Source organism: Stegastes partitus, unplaced genomic scaffold, assembly GCF_000690725.1.
Source record: "Stegastes partitus isolate 25-593 unplaced genomic scaffold, Stegastes_partitus-1.0.2 Scaffold79, whole genome shotgun sequence".
Taxonomy (NCBI): Eukaryota; Metazoa; Chordata; class Actinopteri; family Pomacentridae; genus Stegastes; species Stegastes partitus.
Window position 1 is genome coordinate 403286 of NW_007577810.1, and position 20566 is coordinate 423851.

The 20566-nt window shown below is 41.9% G+C and overlaps 1 protein-coding gene across 3 annotated transcripts in view; it reads left to right on the forward strand.

Moving 5' to 3' along the window:
- Positions 1–19524, forward strand: part of cabin1 (calcineurin binding protein 1) — a 38126-nt gene extending 18602 nt beyond the window's left edge. For all 3 annotated transcript variants that reach the window (XM_008276692.1, XM_008276691.1, XM_008276693.1), the window contains 8 exons: positions 5551–5714; positions 5800–5896; positions 5999–6682; positions 8669–8743; positions 12548–12806; positions 16916–17074; positions 17530–17732; positions 17828–19524. In XM_008276692.1, the coding sequence (XP_008274914.1) occupies positions 5551–5714; positions 5800–5896; positions 5999–6682; positions 8669–8743; positions 12548–12806; positions 16916–17074; positions 17530–17732; positions 17828–17971 (1785 nt within the window). In that variant the 3' untranslated portion in view covers positions 17972–19524. The remainder of the gene's footprint in view (positions 1–5550; positions 5715–5799; positions 5897–5998; positions 6683–8668; positions 8744–12547; positions 12807–16915; positions 17075–17529; positions 17733–17827) is intronic.
- The last annotated feature ends 1042 nt before the right edge of the window (positions 19525–20566 follow it).

Genomic DNA, 20566 nt, shown 5'->3' on the forward strand with positions numbered 1-20566 from the left:
CTCACAGAGCCCCTTCTGGAGGCAAACCTGCCACCCTGGCATACCAACTGTTGGAGCTTTACTGTTCAGCTTGAACCAAGCCCTCTGTCTCTACCATAGGACAATGTAAATCTGTCTAAATATGAACCAAGCATGTCTGATTGCCTTGAGTCTACGAGTTCAGGGCAGTTATTAAATTTCTGGAGCCCTCCTTGTAGCCTTATTTGAACCTTTCATATTGTCAGTTTTATGAGAGACTTCTTCAAGTTTTTTTTTAAGATGTAGGTGGCTCTGATGGTATTGTTTAGCACACAGTTTTTGCCAGGTTGAAGGGGATTTGAACCAGGACTCTTCAACTTTGCGTCTTCAACGTGTACCTTTAGGCAAGTCGGTCTCCGCTGACAGCCAACAGCTGGATTTAAGTTTGACTAATCGCTCCCTGTCAGTCTTTCATAGTTATCTTGTATGTGTTCAAGTGATCTCTTCAGTGACAGAATGATCACATAAGAGCATGAGAGCTGCCACAAACTGACACAAAGCATTGATCACATCAAATATGTGGCATGATACATGGCACCTAGATGACAAAGAGACTTGACTCTCGGCTGAGTGCACACCTCATTGAGCCTGTTTGTGAATACTAAGTTCCCTAATGTAGGTCATGATGCCCTACTTTTCCTTTTGCTTTGGCTGGGTTACATTAACTGGGGCCTGCATAAAGTAACCTACATACTGCTGTAAAGAAATGATCCAGATGAGGTTGTGCTGCATAATTTATAGGTGTGGTTGTCGGCACGAGTGATTTCTAGGAGGACCAGCTCACTTTTACATCAATAATAAACTAATAATAGTCATGTAGTCGTGATTAAATTGAAATGAGGATGATGCACAATAGATTAGGTCTAGGCTGTTATTTTCAGAGTCACAGATGTTGGGCACATTTTTAATATTACATTTCACCAAGGTTCTGTGCAGTCTACAGTATAGCGATACATTATTGATACTCTCACATCTGTATTATGATACCTCATGCTGTGATACTGAGGAGGAAGTGACAGGAGGAAGTGTTTTCCTCCTTTGACTGTAGTCATCTGGGCTCTGAACTGTATGTTAAATTATGTCATGTATGTTTTGTAATCCAGTGTGCATGTTAAGACGCCCTTAGACTCTCACTGCTCTGTTGCTGCTTTGTTTCAGCTGCCTGTAATAAAGCTAAAAATAGTTCAGGGTGTATCATTTGTTTTGAAAAATATACTGATATATCTTCCTCTGAAACAATGTGTACGTAACGTAGACCTTGCAAACTGCTGGAAATTACATCTTCACCTTGTGTTGTAGTGGTGTCATAATTACAGGCAAGTTATTTTAGTGGAAATTATTGTAAAACAGTTTCCAGCCCTTGTAACAGAATATCAAGGCTGAATCTAATGACACCGGGTATAATGATGCTGTTATACCGGGCCCTCTAGCAGCTCAGGACTCTTGAGTAGTCGTGAGGAGTCCCTGTGTGTTCACTCAGGCACGGTGTTACCTCCTCCTCCCTCCTCTCTTGCCCGACACACCACACACACACATCTTGCTTACATATTCTTCCACCCACTCGCACGTTCACTCTCTACGAAGCTCCAAAGAAAATGGATGTCCTTGTTGTTACATTTCAGACAAATGTAAATCCACTCCAGTCTTGTAGCTTCTCAGAGAACACGTTTTGAACTTACACTCTCTTTTTAGGATGAGCACTCGTGTTCGATTAAACTGCTTTCGTGTAGCTTTGCTTATAGGTTGGCCTCAGTGTCTTGTTATATTAGGTTAGCACAGTCTTCTGGGGAACAGTTACACTTGCATTACTTACCTCGATTTGATGTATGACTCAAACATTTGTGTGTTCAGCTGTGCAGTGTGCTGTAGGTGGAGCCTCACTCAGGAGAACCTTGTTTTTTTCTTAGAGGAGGAGTATTGGTCCAATGAATACATTTTGTAGAAGTTGATATTTGGATTTGCATGTTGGGTTTAACTCTGGCTGCCAGCATGTTTTCCATTGCCTTCTTCTGCTTTGCAACTGGTTGAGCTTGAAATTTTTCAGCAGTTTTTTTTTCCTCACACACAACAGGAAGCAGGAAAAACAAGGTGTGTTTGTTTAGTATGTTTTTGGTGGCCAGCCGGAGAGACGCAACCAGAAGTAAAAGAGAGGAAAAGAAGGAGGTGAGGCTGTTGACGGTGCACTGCTGGCTGACTGAGGAAACGTGTGTGCGCAATACAATCTTTCAGGCATCACTGTTCTTCACCCTGTGTTTTCTGTGGCGAATAGAGGCTTCACTTACACAAACCTTGAGTCTTTTGCCTATGTTTTGTGCTTCTTTTTCACTATTGGTCTGTCATCCTCCTGGTGCATCCCACCACACTGATGAGGTAGCACAGAATTCATTTTTCAGCCAGTTTATGTTCTCTTGTTTTTTTCCTGTTGCTCCGTCTTCAGGGTGATCACGCTCTACCCCTCCTCCTGGCTCTTTTTCGCTCTACTCATCTCCTCTCTCTGTTGCACTCGTTCTGTTTCCTCATTACTCTCTCTCACTCCTCTGTTTGTGTGTGTATTGTGTGGGTGTGCACTGATGGGCGGGAGTTTCTCCACTCGCCTCCAATTGGCTGGCAACAGCCTGCGACGATTGGCTGGACGGTGTGTATAGTGAGAGAGAAACGAGAAGAGGAGGGGGGAAGAACTCCAGCAAGCTGGGGTCAGGGGAGAGCGGAGATAGAGTGCGTGGGTGTTTTTGTTTTGAGATGGCAGGGTTTGAAATCAGGAGAGGAACGAGTCAGCTTGTCTGTCAGTGGCATACTGAGCTTATGGGCCCTGACTCCAGCGCTGTTTCTCCTCTTGCCAAGGCAGCTGCCATTCTCTTTTTCTATTCCTGTTCTGCCATGTGCAGCTGTGCTTCCCTCTTCTCCTCTTCTGCAGCCCTCGCTGCCCTAGCACCCAAATGCAGCCCACCCCCTGCTCTCTGAGTGTGAGCCTCTTTCAGGGTGGAGGTGCTGCCAGGGCTGCTGGTGCTGCTACCGCCAGCAGGAAACTATCCAAAAGAATACTAGCACAGGCGCCGTGGAGTAGCTTTCTTTGGTGATGGTGAGTTGGTTTCTCTCTTTCCTTCTGACTTTTATGAAAACAGGCGCAAATTCATGTTTGTAAGAGCTGTACTTAGAGTGGGGTCTATTTTAGTCAGTGGGACTCATGTCGAAGCAGAACTGCAAAAAAATGTCTTTAAGTACTCGTCCAGAGAGTCTTCATTTTTTAGCTTTTTGCATGTAGGAACGCCAATGTTGAGAAGAATGTGCAAAGATGTAATTTGCACCAGCCACCTGCCAAATGCTAATAGCATTAGCAAGTAATCAGATATTTGGGATTTTTTTTCTGTAACCATCTAAAGTTGTAGTTACTGATATGGTGAAATCGCAGTTACAGTCATGTGTCTTGTAGCAACTAGCAGTTTGTGCAACTTTCCTGTTGTTAATATTCGGGCCTGTGCCGTTCTGTCATTGATGGCATGTTAAGACATGAGTAGTTGAAGTAGATATGACAGCACGTCGAGGATTTTCCTCCAAACATTGTTCAGCAGCAGTCAGCATTTTGCTTTGGCTTTCACACTGGAAAGCCCCTGTCGTTCAGCCTCTTCAGCGTTTTATGTTGCTGTTTGTTAGACTTTAATAAGTGACTTTGTGAAGTAACATGTCCCCTGTCTAATTGTTCTCCTTATCCTCTACAGGTAATCTATGAAACTCTTTTAAATGTAAAACTAGTTTGAAGGTGATCGGGTTCCTTTTCACCAAAGATCCTCGTTGTATTTTCCTTTTATCAGTTGTTTTTTTCTTTGCATCTTAATTTGTGGTTCTTGCTTGATGTATTGGCCACATCTGTGGCAAAGTTGCAGATATCAAGTAGTGGTCATGTTTTCTGTCACAAAAAAAAAGAGAGAGGAAAAAAAAGATGCTTAAAATTATTGCAGTTAAAGTCTTACAAATCTGCTTTAGCTGTTGTGCTACAGCATAATCTGTGTAAAGCCATGGCTCTGCTTCCCTAAACAGATTTGCTGTGGTTGGATGGTTCTCTGATGAAGAACAACTCTCCTCCATTAGAGATGTTTTTCTAAGTGAGCAGAACCCACCCCCTCATCATACTTGTCCTGCTCCTGTTGGAGGCTTTTCGTAATCTGTGCATTGAAAGGTTAAAACCTTCCCAAGCCCTGCCTGATTGCGTCATATGATAATAATAAATCTTCTCATTTTCACCCAGGCATTGGAGCCATATTCTTGTCCAGTTTTTTTTGTTGACCTTTTGGTTCTGAATTGGGTTCATTCTTTTAGTTTTAATCAAATCCTTGTCATCACAACTGAAATCAGTCACAGGGACAATCTAAACACCTGTTTATTATTAGACATTTAGCAGCCTATGCGAATTAGAAATAGAAATCACATGTTTGATTTGGGATTTCTAGAAGGAAAGCTTAAAAATAAAACGTGTTTTCTGGGATGAGTTTCTACATTTCAATTTACACGAACGGATTTGACACTCTCTCAGTTAGAAGGCTGTAACTCCATCCTCTGGAATGTGCTTTGTTTTGATAGGTTTATTTTGCCTCTCTTTCCTGCTTTGTTCTTCTCCAGTGGCTTTGAAAATGTCATCTGACAATCTTGAGCTATCTGTTAGGAGGAGCACCACCCTCAGTGTGCCTCCAGCAGCTGATAGAGCCATCTCATTTGTTTTGTTCCGTCCTGATATGGTCATCTTTGTTTAGTCTCACACACATTTTCTGAGTCCGTGGCTGTACTCCGTGCCATGTGCTTTATGACTGTGTGCTGCCTAGGCCACCATCTGCGCTCGCATCAGTAGCTTCAGAGTGCAGAACCTTGCCTCGGTTTACCTGCTGAGAGGACATGTGCTCACTGAAAAGGTGGACTCCACCATCAAAAAAACACCTCATCACGCTTTCTGCAAAGGAGGGTAGTGTTTGTTGGCAGCTAGTCTGCTCCTCTGTTACATGGCTTGGACAGAACCGAACACTAATGAGGCTGCCTATCATGTGTACCCAGAGAGAAGGCTCCCCCTCCTTCCCGCCTCCTACATGGCCAGCTCGTCCTGCAGCCTTTCCATCCCCTCATTAGGGCTTTCTTCTTTGAATGCCATGTGTTTCACTCACATTAATTCCTCTACTTTCTTTCCTTTCAGTTTTTCCATGTCTCCTTGTTAATTGTTTCCGTGTGTCATAGACTCCACAGGCATTTGAAAACATAGAGTAGCAGCAGGGAGCAGTCAGAAAAACACAAAATTTCAGCATTTCACAAATTTGCTTGTTAGGATGTTGACCACTTACATGTAGGCACCTCCTCCTTGACACATTTGTCTTCCTCAGTCGATTTATTTGAATGAGGTCCTGTAACTGCACCATGTGTACTACTGTTACTGCTGGTAATATTGATAATAGTATTGATAGTAATAATTGTAGCGGTAGGATTGATAATGTTTGGAGCAGAGTAAAACTAAAATCATGATTCTCCTGTTTTTGTTTGTCCTTTTCCCTCCAGGGCATCTGGCGTATTCCAGTAGATGAGATTGATCGCCCAGGAAGTTTTGCATCTCATATGAACCGATCCATTGTCCTCTTACTGGAGGTGCTGTCTCAGCTTAAGGATCACGATACTCTGCTGAAAGTCTCTTTCATGCTGCAGAGAACCCCTGATCAGGGAAAGTAAGGACAGACTTTGTATAATGCTACTCTTTCTGTCATATATTATGTATTTGTTCCATAACATCTCTCCTCTTCTCCCATGAAGGAAGTATTTACGGGATGTTGATCGCCAGGTTTTGGCCAAGAGAGCATTTTTCTTAACTGTAAAAGTCCTGGAGGACAATCTGAACAGTCTCACAGGGGTAAGGAGGCACAAACCAACACCAACAGCTGATAGCCACTCAGTGTTTTAGATGTCTGGCATGCACCCACTACGTGTTCTGACAGCTTCTGGTCTCTTTCAGGTGTCTGAGCAACTTCACAAAGCGCCTGCGCCCTCCATGGGGGAGATGACCACAACGGACACATCCAACAGGCCCAGTTCAGAGGACAGCAAACATGCAGTGCCTAAGAAGCCTGGGCTCACAGAGGGAGCCTGTGCCACTGACACAGGGCCCCGGGAAGCCTCTCAGGCACAACTCACCCCACCACCGCCATCCTCAGATAAAGGGAGTAAGGTTCAGGAGAGCTACTCTGTAAAGGTGGAGACTGCTGGGAGTGAGGGGCACAAAGCAGGGCCAGAGGAACCCATGGAGCTGGACACTGCACACTGGAGGAAGCCCTCTAGTACCACAGATTCTCAGGGCAACCAAACAGAGGCTGAGACCTCCCTGAGTGGCATGGAGGCCCAGCAGAAAGTGACTGACAGCAGTCGGACACCAGAGCTTTCTCTAGAGGAGCTAAGTATCAGCTCCAGACAGCAGCAGCTTCAAGCCTCGGCACCCAAGGTCACCGTGGCAGCTGGTGGCACTGATCAGGGCTTACTACGAAAGCCCAACAGGAAAAGGAAGCTTCTAGAGGATGTGGAGTCCGGAAAAACCCTACTACTTGATGCATACAGAGTGTGGCAGCAGGGCCAGAAAGTCATGACCTACGACCTGGGACGCATTGAGAAGATCATGTCAGAGACTTACATGCTCATAAAACAGGTAAACCTCATCAAGACAAACCGCACCAGGTACCTCTAATGTGCGCATACAGATAACTTTATACACACTGCTTTGATTTTTCTTTATTTATTTTTGCAAAGTCATGCATGCTTGATAAAAGCTCTCCTAAAATATTTTGGCTTGGGAAACCCCTCTACTAACTGAATTAGTAATACAATGCCCTGTGTAGAATAGGGACTTTCCCTCTTTCAGTTTTCAAGCACTGCGACGAATTCAGCTCAATGTGTGGTTTTGTTTTTACTCTCAGTAAGCCAAATTTAACTTCTGTGACTGGTCTTTTTTGTGTTACTCCTGAGAAAGAGTGTTTCCTCTAAATGTAGCCCTACTGGCTATTTTTAAGATGAATTTTTTTTTTTTTTTTTGTATGCCATCACAAGCAGGTGAGGAGCCACTGTGGATCAGTTGTTTTAGATTTATTGTTTTTGATTAAATTCATCATTACATTCCAGAAATTTATACATTTCAGTGATTGGCCCTGAGATTGCACTTTGATTCAAGTGCTGAATTGTTTCTAGTGTCTGAGTCAGCCAGATTATTCTCTCAAACAAAAACTATTGTAAATATTAGCAGTAGTGGAAATGTGTAGAAGTGTAGTGCCGTTACAGAGACAAATGATTTTAATTTTAGGAAAAGTTAGCATGTCTAAACTGCAGCATGTGAAATTTAGAGATTTAAAAAAGGTGAGAAAAGAAGTCAGCGTGACTGTTTTTTTTAATACTTGGGGTGCAGCTATGATTTTTTTTTTTTCTGTGCTCTTTAAGACACAGCCAAGAGAATGTTTTCTTGGAACCACCCATAGAAGAAAGTAGCCAGAACCAGCCACAACATGTTTCCTGTCACCAAACGAGTTATGAAATTAATATGCCTGGACATTTTTTTTCAAAAGCATTTTATGATTGTTCACCTACTTGCACAAACTGCAGATGTTCTGTGGTTTTATGGTCTGCTGCAGTGCACAGTTGCTCATATTCTTGCTTGTGTTGTCAGTGCTGCTGCATATTGCAGTCAGATTTTTTTTTTTTTTCATCTCTTTCCTAAGGTGCTAAAACAAAAACCCAATAAACCGTGTGTTCTAGACAGACAGAGCATTTCTTGCCATCAAAGTATTTGACAAGTGAAGAATAAATGCTTCTTAGTGTTACCTATGTAGAGGCTCAGCTACACATCATCATGCAAGCAGCTCTTCTAGATTAATTTCTATCAGCGAATAATAACATCAAGCAGTGCCAAAAGGTAATTGAAATCTAAAATATGATTGATTGATTTATTTTATTTATTTTTTAATAAAAAATTTGCTTTTTACTAATAGTAAACATTACGTGATTCTGAGAAGTCCTCACTGACAGGGGTGTGTGTGGTTTCACAAGGAAGGTTTGCAGGGAGTTAGACATGAAAGTGAAGGGCTGTCCTCTGTGATGTGCTGAAGCTTGACTCAGTCTGTTTAACAATTGGTACAATATGAAAACTCGAATGAGAATGCTGTAAAATCCCTCCCTTTGGGGGTCCCTGAACCACTGCAAACAGGCTGCTGCAGGGAACATGTTGGTAATCTTGTTCACACAGCTGTTAAGTGTGCAGTGTTGTGCTGGAGCTAAGCTTGCCAACTCCCCCACATCTACCTGCTGAACTGGGCCTTAATATGGGCCTTTCTTTACTTGTGCTCATGATCAGAGTGCAGAAGCTTGCAAGAAGCCCTACTGGCCCGAATACAGAATCAGATTAACTTGTTGTTGGTTTGATATTGGTGCACAGGGCATAGTTGTCAGGGAATGTACTCAGGATAGGTCACATCAGAAGTATCATGATTTTGCATTAGTACGTTCACTGCTCCGGTGTTTCATGAGGTGATTATACTGCCTGGAAAGATATGTGAGAAAAAATGACATTGTAGACTTTGAATATAAGCATCTGTAGATGAAGAGTGTTGTTCAGCCCTAATGTCCTTGTTCTGTTGTCCTCTACCAGGTTGACGAGGATGTAGCTCTGGACCAAGCTGTGAAGTTCTGCCAGATACAGCTGGCCGCCTCTGCCCAAAGACAGGTAAAGTTTTGTAACTCGCCATGTTCATCTGGCATCTTTCTGCTGCCTCTACATCTCCACAGTTTGTCTTCCCAATGCTGTTGTGTAACTTTATCTACACCACATGTTCAACTCCTTCACACTACTTATTTATCTGTTCCATCGTAGTCCAAGTCAATCCCAAATACTTTTTCTCTCACATAATGGAGATTGGCTGTGCAAAGTGAAACCCTGATGATTTATGGCATTCAGAACAAGCCCATGACAACAGGATGTGAGCTGCATTTTGTGACCTAATGAACACTGGTTTACATAGCATTTAAAGATAAGAAAATATCCAGCCATGAAATTATCGTTATCGATAACTTATAATTTCTGATAAGCTGCATCCATCTGGGCTCTAATCTAACATAGTCATTAACATTAATTAAAGTCTTGTCTGCAGCATCGCACACTTACACTTTGCCTGCCAAGCTAAAATCATCTTTCTCTGTTGCCCTGGCGTACTGTACTCTCCATTATCAAATGTAGGGATTAATGTTCTGTGTTTAATGTGGAGGTAAACATAAAGCATCTGTAGTAAAATGTGCTAAACTGATGACTAACTTGGTAATTCCCAGACTTCAACTCTTTCCTGCTCCAGCCTGCCAGTACTAAATATAGCCCTAAGCGTGGTGTGAATGCTCCCTGTTGTCCCCTCAGCCTCACTTAGTAGCTGCCAAACTTGTCATGATTTTCAGCTTAGCATTGGTGTGCATGCTGCAAATTTGCACAGACAATGTGCATTTTGTTTAAGGTAAAGTAACAGAAGTAGTGGCTCTGTAAATTGGACACAAAGAAAGTGGCTCTGACTGATCCATACAAGACTATCCTGGCATGTCCTTTGCAAGTTTGTGTTCATGCACAGAACAGGGGGAAAAGGAGAGGACTGGAAGATGAGGAGAAACTAAATAAATATGTTAACTTGCGAAATATCAGCAATCTTCCTCCAGAATCACATTGAAATAAGTATGTGTAATTGCAGTGAATCCAATGGGTTCAGCTTATGCTAAAACAACTGTTATCTCAGCTTTGTCTTCAGTCCTCACATTACTCATCGAATCATTAGTTGCTTTGCCTCATTCTGTATCGGTGTCTCCCCCTTCCTCTCATCTCTCCTCCTGCCCACACAGTCATCAAGGGTCTCTCTGCCCACATCCTGTTGTCACGGTGATGTTCCCTGAACCTCAGGCTCATGAGAAGTAGTTGTGGGCAAAATAAATCTGTTTTCCTAGTTCAGCGAACACACCATCTTATTTTCTGCATGATTCTTTTTTGTAGTTGACTTTGTTCATGTTGAGTTTTTTTTTGCTTTCATTTGTTTAATTTTCACGCAATGTTTAACATAGACCATAATGGTGGCAGAGAGCTATAAGCCATGTCTCCTAAATGTGTAAAGGCCTGGCTGATACTGAAATCTTATTAAACTAAAACAGTGGGCACTTTTGAAATTAGATTTTTTTTATATTTACATGTGTAAGTCTTCATGATATCTTACTGTATGCCTGGTTATGTTACCAGATGTTTTAAATGATTCATTTTAAATTAAATTGTATTTGTCATCTGTGGTAGGTCAGAAAAAGAAATTATTTCAAAATAATGTTGTAATAGTTGTGGCACTAACCCTAAATTCATCAAAAATCAAAAATTATCAAAATTTGAATACTTCTTTTCTTTTCTTTTCGTTATGATCTGAAATTTAAATATCAAGTCACGTTTAGGTCCTCTGGCGGTCTACGAAGTATTATTGCTGTTGTGATTGTCAGACACACACGGCACGTGGTCTCATCGAGTTGTTTGCTCTTATGCTAAGTAGCCTGCATGTAGTGTTTTCTTGTGTGCCTAAGATGTGGGCAAGATAGGGTGTTTCTACATAAAAGCTCATTCTGTAGTCTTATGTAACTGCTGTTAATGTGTAATTACTGTACCACCAGCTCATTTCGTGGTTTACATTTGGTTCCACTTGTATGTAGCCGAGATCTCAGCTTGAGGACATGAAATATTCTTGCCTGCTTCTTACAGATTCACACATTTCCTTCAAGCCCACACAAGTGCAGAGAGAGATCTGCCCCTATAGTGCTGAGCTGGAAAAAATCAGCTGTGTTGTGCTCTGCGTATTGTTTGCTCTGTTTGATGCCCTATCAGGAAGAATGTGTGTGTCTGACTGTCACACGATGAATGTTTGGTATTTTCATTTTCTCTTTTGTCTTTACACTCGTCTCCATTGGATAGATGGTTTAGCTTATTGAGAGACTCTAGCACTCCAGTCTCACACGTTGTATTTCAGCAGGCTTGGAAGAATGTTGAGGTTTTACTTATCAACAAATATGGGTGTTTGTTTCACAGAGGAGCTCAAGTGTCACTCCCTGTCAGGCAGGCAATTTAATTAAAATGTTTTGTTGGCTGGCCTTTCAATTGTGTTTGAAAGACGACCGAACCTGTACACAACATCTACAGCTGCCCTAATCTGATTTAAAGCCCAATCTCGATAATTGCAAAGAACCCATTCACATTGTTGAACCTCTGCATGGCTGACACTCGTAGCACAAAGCAACACTCGAGGAACCCACGTACTGGTCGCATGCTATGTGCTGCAATCTTCTCAGGTACAGTGTTGTTGTAATGCGTACAGTCCAGCTGACTTGTTGGTGTCTTTGTTAGTGATGTTTAATTTATGAGATATGAATCATCAAAGCTTGCCTCGGAGCTGCTGCATGCTTGAAGCTGCTGTGCCGCCCCGCGTTGGGCTGAAGGATCTGTTGCTATCTGAGGTTTTGGAAAGCTGCTCTGTTTGTTTGAATTGTCCATGCTCTGCTGTGTGAATCCCATGGGGAGCTTCATCACACGCAGCTGTGATTCAGAGCACAATTTGACTTCAACTCCCAGGAGACACCCTGAGAAAAATGGTATGAGAGCTATGTTATTGCCAAATTATCTTGTGCTAACATACTGCATCTGTCAAAGCCTGCTCATCCTGACAGTATGTGCTGTGGCCCTGAACGGCGCCTCCAGGGTTTTGAATTCTGACAAACAGCACTGCATTTAATTGTCTAACTTGCATCTGACATAGAAATACTCTGTGGCAAACATGAAGTCACATTGACTTTCTACCATGTCTGCATAATCAGCGCAGTACAATTCTGTATGAATGCAAAATTCATTATTTCTTCAGCTTATTAAATCTGGCTTTAGTCCATACACAAGGCTGAGGTTTTTGTGTATGAACTTGTTCAGAAAGGCTTAGAAAGACTAGATTTCATACAACTTTTCATCCATTTTAAATTGAAAACTAGAGAAGGTGTATTCTTTTCTTTTAACCATGCTCTTCTGTGTTGCCATGACAGCGGCTGTGGGAGCAGGGCGGCTGTTGTCACAGGTTGTTTGTGCAGCTCTTGTGTTTATAAGTGGTCCTCAAAAGGACACCCAGGAAAGTGGCTCAGAGAGATGTAGTGCGTTGTAGAGCTGAGCTCCTCGCCAGCACCCAACACACAGTCCAGCACGCGAGTACTGTGAACTCCTGAGGGACGACATCGCGGCTGTGTAAAGGATATCATTACTTCCTATGTGAATGAGCTGAGCCTGATGTTGCTGATGTGTGTTGTTTGAAAAGTGCAGTGGTATCAACTGTGGCTCACGCCGATTCTCCGGCACAGAGCCTCCCACCAAGGGAAGAGGATGTACCGTTCTCAGAAATCTACCGGAGCAGGGGATAATTAGCACTGCAGATGGACCCCCAAGGTCAGTAACACCTCCTCATGACAACTGCTCTTCTTCTGTCTCCAACAGTCTGCAGGCGATGCCCCGACCACACCTAAGTACACCAAGGAGCACCGAGACATCTTCTTCCCCGCCTCCCTGCCAACGCCTGTCCTCCTCAGCCACTCCACCTGCCACCCGCTTTCCACCCAGGACGGCCAAGCCAAAGCGCTGTACGAGCCCCTGAGCAAGCTGCCCCGACCTCAAACCTCAGGCTTCCACGATCAGCCACAGCACAGGAGAGCAGCCGGCCACTCTGCCGCAGCCATGGCCTTCCTGCCACACACAGGTACGTGACTGTTTAGAGATGTTACAATGGAATGAACACGCATGTTGACATGTGTTATTGCAGCAGGGTGCAGTTATTTGGGAAAAATTCTATGCTATTTTAGTTAAATTTGTGCTGCTGCTTAAGTGGATCTTTGCTTTTGAGTTTGTAAAGATCCAAATGTGCTTTAGTCAATTCCACCAGCAGGGGGCGCCTGTGGGCTTCAGCAGATCTGTTACATAACAGCAGACCCTGGCCTGGTTATATTGTGCCTTTTGGGTTTTGTCAGTCCCCCAACAAGAGTTTTTGAATTCAGTATCCTCCAGATTGTGATTCTCTTTCTGCCTACATGAGCTTCTGGAGGGGTTTGGCATAATCACGGCTGGTCTCATAGGGAATATTCAGCTTATCTCATGTTTGATATCTAAAGATGCAACTCATTCACTCTGTGTTTTCAGCATCAATTCTCCAGATAGTCTAAATGGAGAGAAAAATAAAATATACTAATTTATGACATGTGGTTGATAATGTGCCCTTCCTGGTATCTTGCCCCTTTTTATTTTTTTATAAGATTTAATTATGATTTAGTTTCAGTAAAGCATTTAAGGGCATGTGGAGACAATCCTGTTGTTGCGGATGTAGCTTTCATTTCTCTTTCTGCCAGATAAGTACGAACTAAGTGGAGCTATTTTATCCAGATGGCTCTTCTGTTTTTGCCCATTTTCAACTAATTCTCATGTTTTTTTTTTTGTTTTTTTTTACTGCAGTCTGAAAAACTTACCTGATTTTTAGTTCCTTGATAGCTGTTTATGTCTTGTATGTATCAAAACAAACACAGTGGTTCATTTTGAGATTTAAGACTCAAATAAATGACTTCACTCAAAATCGACCTTAAATCAAGCAGAACCTTCTGTCTTTCCCTGCAAAGATGAACTGACCAGATATATTTTTCCACATGTGTTGAGTAGACACAACTGCTGCCCAATGACTTGGCACTTCCTCATTGTTTCTGACACTTGAAAGCACATATTAAAGAAATATATTCACATACATGAATGAAACGTCAGTTAGCTGTATCTCAGCTTTGGGTGAGGTGTGTAAACCCAGCGCAGGTTGCGAATCAATCACAGCACAGACTACTATTCACACTCGCATTCACACCTAAAGGCAGTTTAAAAGCCGACTATTAACCTAATACCTGCATGTCTGTGGAGTGTGGGAGGAAACTGCAGCACCCAGAGAAAACCCACACAAGCCCAGGGAGAGCTTTCACACTAAAAGGTCCAAAACATAATGAAGTAACAATTGTGCTTCACATCACCTCAAGCAATAGTTCAAAAAAGGGAAAACTTTACTAACGAAAAGGCAAAAGGTCCTTGCAAACATATGGGTATTGTTGTCTGCTTGTGCTACATAGGGATGGTGTTGCAATATACAGGTCTTGTCTATAACCATTATATTAAAAAACCGAGATATTGAGATCTTGCTAATATTACATGTATGAAAATATCATAAATATGTGGTGGACTATCCAAAATAGAAACAACATATGGCACTGTTATGTTACAGAGTCTCTTCACCTCCTGATGCTTGCGTGCTGAGTGTAATTCATTTGCCACAAAAGAGACAAAACACACCTCGATTAAACGACTAGATTAATTTAACTGATCTTTCTCTGATTTTTATCGTGAACTCTTTGGCCATGACAGCAGTGCTCTGAAAATCTGATATCGAGACCGACTTACTGGCATGTATCAACGTCATATTTTGATTTTTACTGTGGAGCATTTCTTACATATTTAGATACTTCCTCCTGTCTGCAAACAAAACAAATGAAAAAAGAAAAAAAAGAAATGAAAAATACTTTATTTATCCAGCCATTATCTATACACCGCTTAATCCTCATTAGGGTCGCGGGGGGGCTAGAGCCTATCCCAGCCGACTCAGGGCGAAGGCAGGGGACACCCTGGACAGGTCACCAGTCTATCGCAGGGCCACACTTAGAGACAGACAACCAAGCACACTCACATTCACACCTACGGACAATTTAGAATCACCAATTAACCTCAACATGTTTTTGGACTGTGTGGGAGGAAGCCGGAGAACCCGGAGAGAACCCACACTGCACGGGGAGAACATGGAAACTCCACGCAGAAAGATTCCGGTGCCCCCACCGGGACGTGAACCGGCAACCTTCTTGCTGCGAGGCAACAGTGCTTTATTTATCCCAGAAGGGAAATTCAATAAATGAATAAAAATAAAAGAATAATAAGATTAATAATTTTATAATAATAATAATTTTAATAAGAATAAAAATCAATACATTCAAACAATGCGATACAGTTATAACGTTAGAATGCTACATGCGTTGTTACCTGACGATTTTGTACTTTTGTTAATTGGTTCAATTTCATTCAGACATACTAAACAAAATCTGTATCAAGATTTTTCTGAGTAAAAACTCCATAAACTCAATAATAATCAATAAGCTGTTGGGGATCTCTATAACGTTCTGATATCATCTTGTTTTGTCCTTAATTTAAAACCAACAAAGCTGCTTTACAGCAAACTCTAAACAGTGTGCTTTAACACCTATTACGCCAATACAAGGCTTCAGCTGGACTCCTCTGACAAGCAGAAACCTGCCAGCTTAACGCCAACAAGACAAAAGACACATTGCACTGATATTGCAAGTATTTCTTCCACAGTTACACACTGATTACATCAATGAATCCAGTTTACTGAAAATGTTGGTTGCAATTAGCTGTTTATTGTTAATTTGTGTTGCTCTATTACAGTTTCCTAAAGTTGGGTGACCTTTGAAATCTTCAGATACAAAAGTGGGCATACGAATACATTTGCATACACAGACGCACTCACGCAGGTTAGCTTCAACAACATTGCACCGATGTGTATTATGTAATGGTTGCCTAGGCAACACTACAAGAAAAGTCTGAAAGAGTATTAGATCATATTTGTTTTCATATTTGTGTCTGTCTGAGCTGCAGGCAGAATTTGTGCAGTTAGTTCTAATGCAATCATTACAAATACTTGTCTAAGAAGCTCAGCTTGAAAGTCTTCATCGAATAGAAAATGTCAGTCGCTTGTCAGTTAGTGTTTGACAAAAGGACAAACGTTTAAAAAGTGCCAGTAGTCTTGGGAATCCTTGTTTTGCTGTTCATCAGCTGTGAGATGTACTGGTTTGTTGTTACTACACACAACTTCAGTTAACCTTAAAAAGGAATCTTAGTTTGTTTGCACAATAAAACAGAAACAGAACCAACAGCAAATAAATAAAATAAAGTACTGAGACCTTTTTTTGAGCATATACATCAGTACATGTGTATATTAATGTGTGTGGTCACCTATGAGAGTGTGCACTCACGTACTGAAACACACTTTAACCTCTTATGAGAGAAAGCTCAACTGTAAGCTGCACTTCAATAACATAATTGTATGCAAATTTTAAAGAACAAAGAAAAAAAAGTTAATGAAAATGGCAGATTTTAAGAAAAACTTTTTCACTTGAGGTGGTTTGTGACTGTTTAAAAAAAGAGTTGGTGCACATGATTGCAGATAGAAACACGTTCTGTAGTAAGTTCTGACATAGTGAACATTTACCTCACGTGACTGATCTGCTGTATCTGATTCTTTTGTTGGTGCATCTCCAGAAAGTGTGAAACATGATCAATACTGGCTGACATTAGAGAGTGATTACAACTTTCCCCTGAACACTTCTCCTTCTGTTTTTCTTGTGGATGCCCAAAGTTTTGTTTGTTTCTTCTTCTTCGAGGTTTATTCACTTACCTACTACAATTATGTTCCTATTCACACGTTCCTGTTTTTATTTTTTGGGACATTTCAAAAATTTGCTTCAAATTCACTTCCAGTTCTATGGAAACACCATCCTCATATTGCTCCTAATCCGGTATTCATAATAGAAGTACAGTGGGGAAAAAAAATATGAATATGGCTGTTTCATAAATGTCCTTTTTATTATTGTTGGGCTACTGATTTAAGGAAATTTCAACTTTTGTTATTTGTAAAGAATTGGATCACAAATATTGTGAAGTTGCCAAATATTTACAAGGTCCACACTGAGAACTGACATGTAACGTTTTTGGCCACAGAGGAGCGAGAGGAGCCTTCAGAGGGACTTCTTTACCGACAGCAGGAGTCACACCTTTGTCAGCAGATGAAGCTCGCCTCAGTTTCCCAGGGGCCAGAGTCGGCAGCTGGCTGGTTCCAGGAGGAAACGGCCACATGTAGCAGCACACAACCTTGCCCAGGTGAGAGGCTCTGAACCACAAGTGTGACAGAAAACGGTCACAGCAGAATCCATCCATCCATCATCTATACACCGCTTAATCCTCACTCGGGTTGCAGGGGGCTGGAGTCTATCGCAGCTGACTTGAGGCGAAGGCAGGGGACACCCTGGACAGGTCGCCAGTCTATCACAGGGCTACACTTAGAGACGGACAAGCAAGCACACTCATATTCACACCTACGGACAATTTAGAATCACCAATTAACCTCAGCATGTTTTTGGACCTTGTGGGATGAAACCAGAGAACCCACACTGCATGGGGAGAACATGCAAACTCCACCCAGAGAGATCCCAGGCGTCCTAACCGGGACGCAAACCGGGGATCTTCTAGCTCCTTGCACAAGAGGATGACTGATGACTTTGTATGTCTTGAAAAGGCTCCAATATTTAGGACTGTTCTCTTATTTTCTCTCTCAGACCAGCAGCAGTACGCCAGCAGCGACCAGTCAAAGCTTCCAGACCCCAGCCGAATCCGCTCCCGCGTCCCGCCCAACATGCCAAAGCTTTTCATCCCTTCCACCGTCACCAAGTTCCCACCAGAGATCACGGTAACACCTCCCACACCCACACTTCTGTCCCCCAAAGGCAGCATCTCAGAGGAAACCAAACAAAGACTTAAGGTATGCACTCTGCCTCTGACTATGTACACAGTAACCACACATGCACACAGCTGTCTAACACTCAACAGTGACCCCTGCTGTCTGCTCCCGCACAGAACGTCATCCTGTCATCCCAGTCGGCAGCCACAGTCAAAAAGGACACTCTGAGTCAGCCGGCGCTGGAGGTGCAGGAGACATCCAGCCAGGAGTCGTCTCTGGAGAGCGAGTCGGACGAGGAGGATGATTACATGGACATCTGAGCCTCTGAAGGCTCCCGCTCAAACTGAACTTTTATCACATCTTGGCCTGACTTTGCCAAACTCTGCGTCCCCCTGTCTTTTAAAAAAAAAAAAAAAAAGAGGAATGGTTCACGCCATCGCAGCTATCTGTGTGGATGCTGTTGTTTCTTTACGTGCATTACAAACAAAGCACTCCCAAGCCGAGGAAAAAAAAAATGCAGTATTCTCATGAGCTGTCATGTCACAGTGTTGCTCGGCAGTGATGATGTATCTGACAGACGATGATGGCTTTAGTCTCACAGCATGTCTGTAATGTGCCATTTATGCATATCACACATCAGCTTATTGAGCTCTCCTGCAACCCACTGGACCTGGCAAGACAAAGACTTTGAGCCTTTAAAGCCAGCCGGTCTCCTGTTTATGCATCTCTTTTGTATGTTGTGTGCTAACTGTATCTCCAAGCTGCAGCTAAACGCTCGTCACGAGAACCCGCCGATCTGAGGTGCCTCATTCTGGATCGGCGCTCAGCAGCATGCCCCTGCTGCCCTCCACTTCAATAGTTTACTTTGGCATGAGACTTTCATCACACTGCATTAGTACGTGATATATTTCAATGAACACAAAGGTGAACTACGGACAATCGGCTGCATTCGAGGTTCGTCTGTGGAGCCAACGGACCACACAGCCTCTCAACCTGTAGCAGATTGAAAAATGTTTACACTTAACATTTGGGATGTTTTTTCAGTTTGCACTTACCTTTGTGCTATTTTTGTACTCACTGTATTACTTGTAATACTTTGTCCTATATATATTTTTCTTTCGTGTGCATTTGTAGCCAAGAGGAACAGTTCTTACCAGGAAGACGTCCTGTCACCAGCACTGATGTGAATGATACGGAAAGGGGTTTTCAGTTATTAGAAATCAAGCCTTTGTACATATCACCATCCAAATATCTTTCCAATATGTTTGGCTTTAATGGGTTCAGTATGAAACTAGAGAAGCGAGTGCATGTGTGAGAGGGTCACTTCATTTCCAATCAACTCAGGAAATGACTCAACGCTGCCAGACGCTGGTCTTTCCTGATTTCAGCGGATTTGAAACGCATGCTGAGGAGGACTTTCTAATACCGATGCCTTTCCTTTGAAACCATTTTGGTAAATTTGTCACAATTCTAGCTTAACTCAGAGGAAGACAACAGAATGTTTTTTACAGATTGTTTTCTATAAACGATATTAAAGAAAGATATTTACTGATTATGTTTCTTGAAAGCTGTAGAAAAATAATTTTTAAAAAGGGCACTAATGAATAATTGTAAACTATTACCCTTGATTAAAAAAAAGAAAAAGTTTTCTATTTTAGTTCATTATTTTTTGTTTGTTATTTTTGCTGTAAGATAGTTTTGTATTGTTCTGCTGAGCTTCTGGGAATGTACCACAGCTAAAGAGGTGACCAGGTTAAAGGCTTTAGCTTGGCCCGCCGCCCCCTGGCGCAGGCTGCTGGAGTGGAACTGTTCTCCGTGTCTGGACTGAATGCATTATAGATGTCAAACCAAAAATATATTTGAGAAACACATATTTGCTGTGTGATTCCTTGCATCAGATAGAGGGTGGATTTGTTTGTAGATCTCAGGCTTACTGGGTTTTGTGGGAAAACTGTGAAGTACATGAGAGGCCGGTTTGGTAACGCCAGCTGTTACTGCCAACTATGGTTTATTGTAAGACCTATGGACACACAAGGCATACTGATGTACTGAAAATCAACTTTCTCTACAACGATCTGTTGATGTTAAGAACCAAAAGTAAAAGTGTCCTACTATGTGCATACACATTTGCATGACAACACTTCTAATGCTTCATTTTTGTCACTTCCCTGTGAGAGTACAGACATACTGCATCATTCTTCATTTACATTTTCCACGTACTATACACTGGGGAAGCACAATGATGTCGACATCATTCATCAGCCGATGAAGCCTCTAAAATGAAATATCAGCATCGGCCCAAAGTGAACACTAACAGGTAGATTTATGGTTTTGTTTGAAAATGCTACCTGAAAATAAACGTGGTGCATTTTATATGTAAATTAAAGTTGTTTTCCTTATTTTGCATAGCAAATGAGAACATTTGAAAAGCACTGTATTTTATGTGTGCACCTGCCAGCGGACTGTCACAGTCAGAGTAGACATAATATGTTAACTCTACTACAGGAGAGACTGGATGTTCTCCGCAATCAGGTGGATAAAATATGTGCATATATTGGCATCGGACAAAATGAGTCTGAAAAAAATCTGCATATCTGCAAAAATTTCATAGAGTGCGTCCTTACTATAGACATCCATAACATGTAAGGTGTTTCACTCAAATGTGAGGTTGTAGTTCTGTCAGATGAGACAAAATAAGATAATTTCCGTGTGTTAAGAGCAACAGAAATATACAAGAAGCACTGTAAAAGATCTACATGAAAATATACCTTCAAATAAGAAAAAGAACAAATCTGTAATGACCTTACATGTAGTGCAAATTGGCATGATTAAGATCGACTACGCAAATGTGGAAAGTAATAGCATGTTCAGAGTATGTATGTAAATATAAATTAACTAACTTGTAAGTGTTAAAG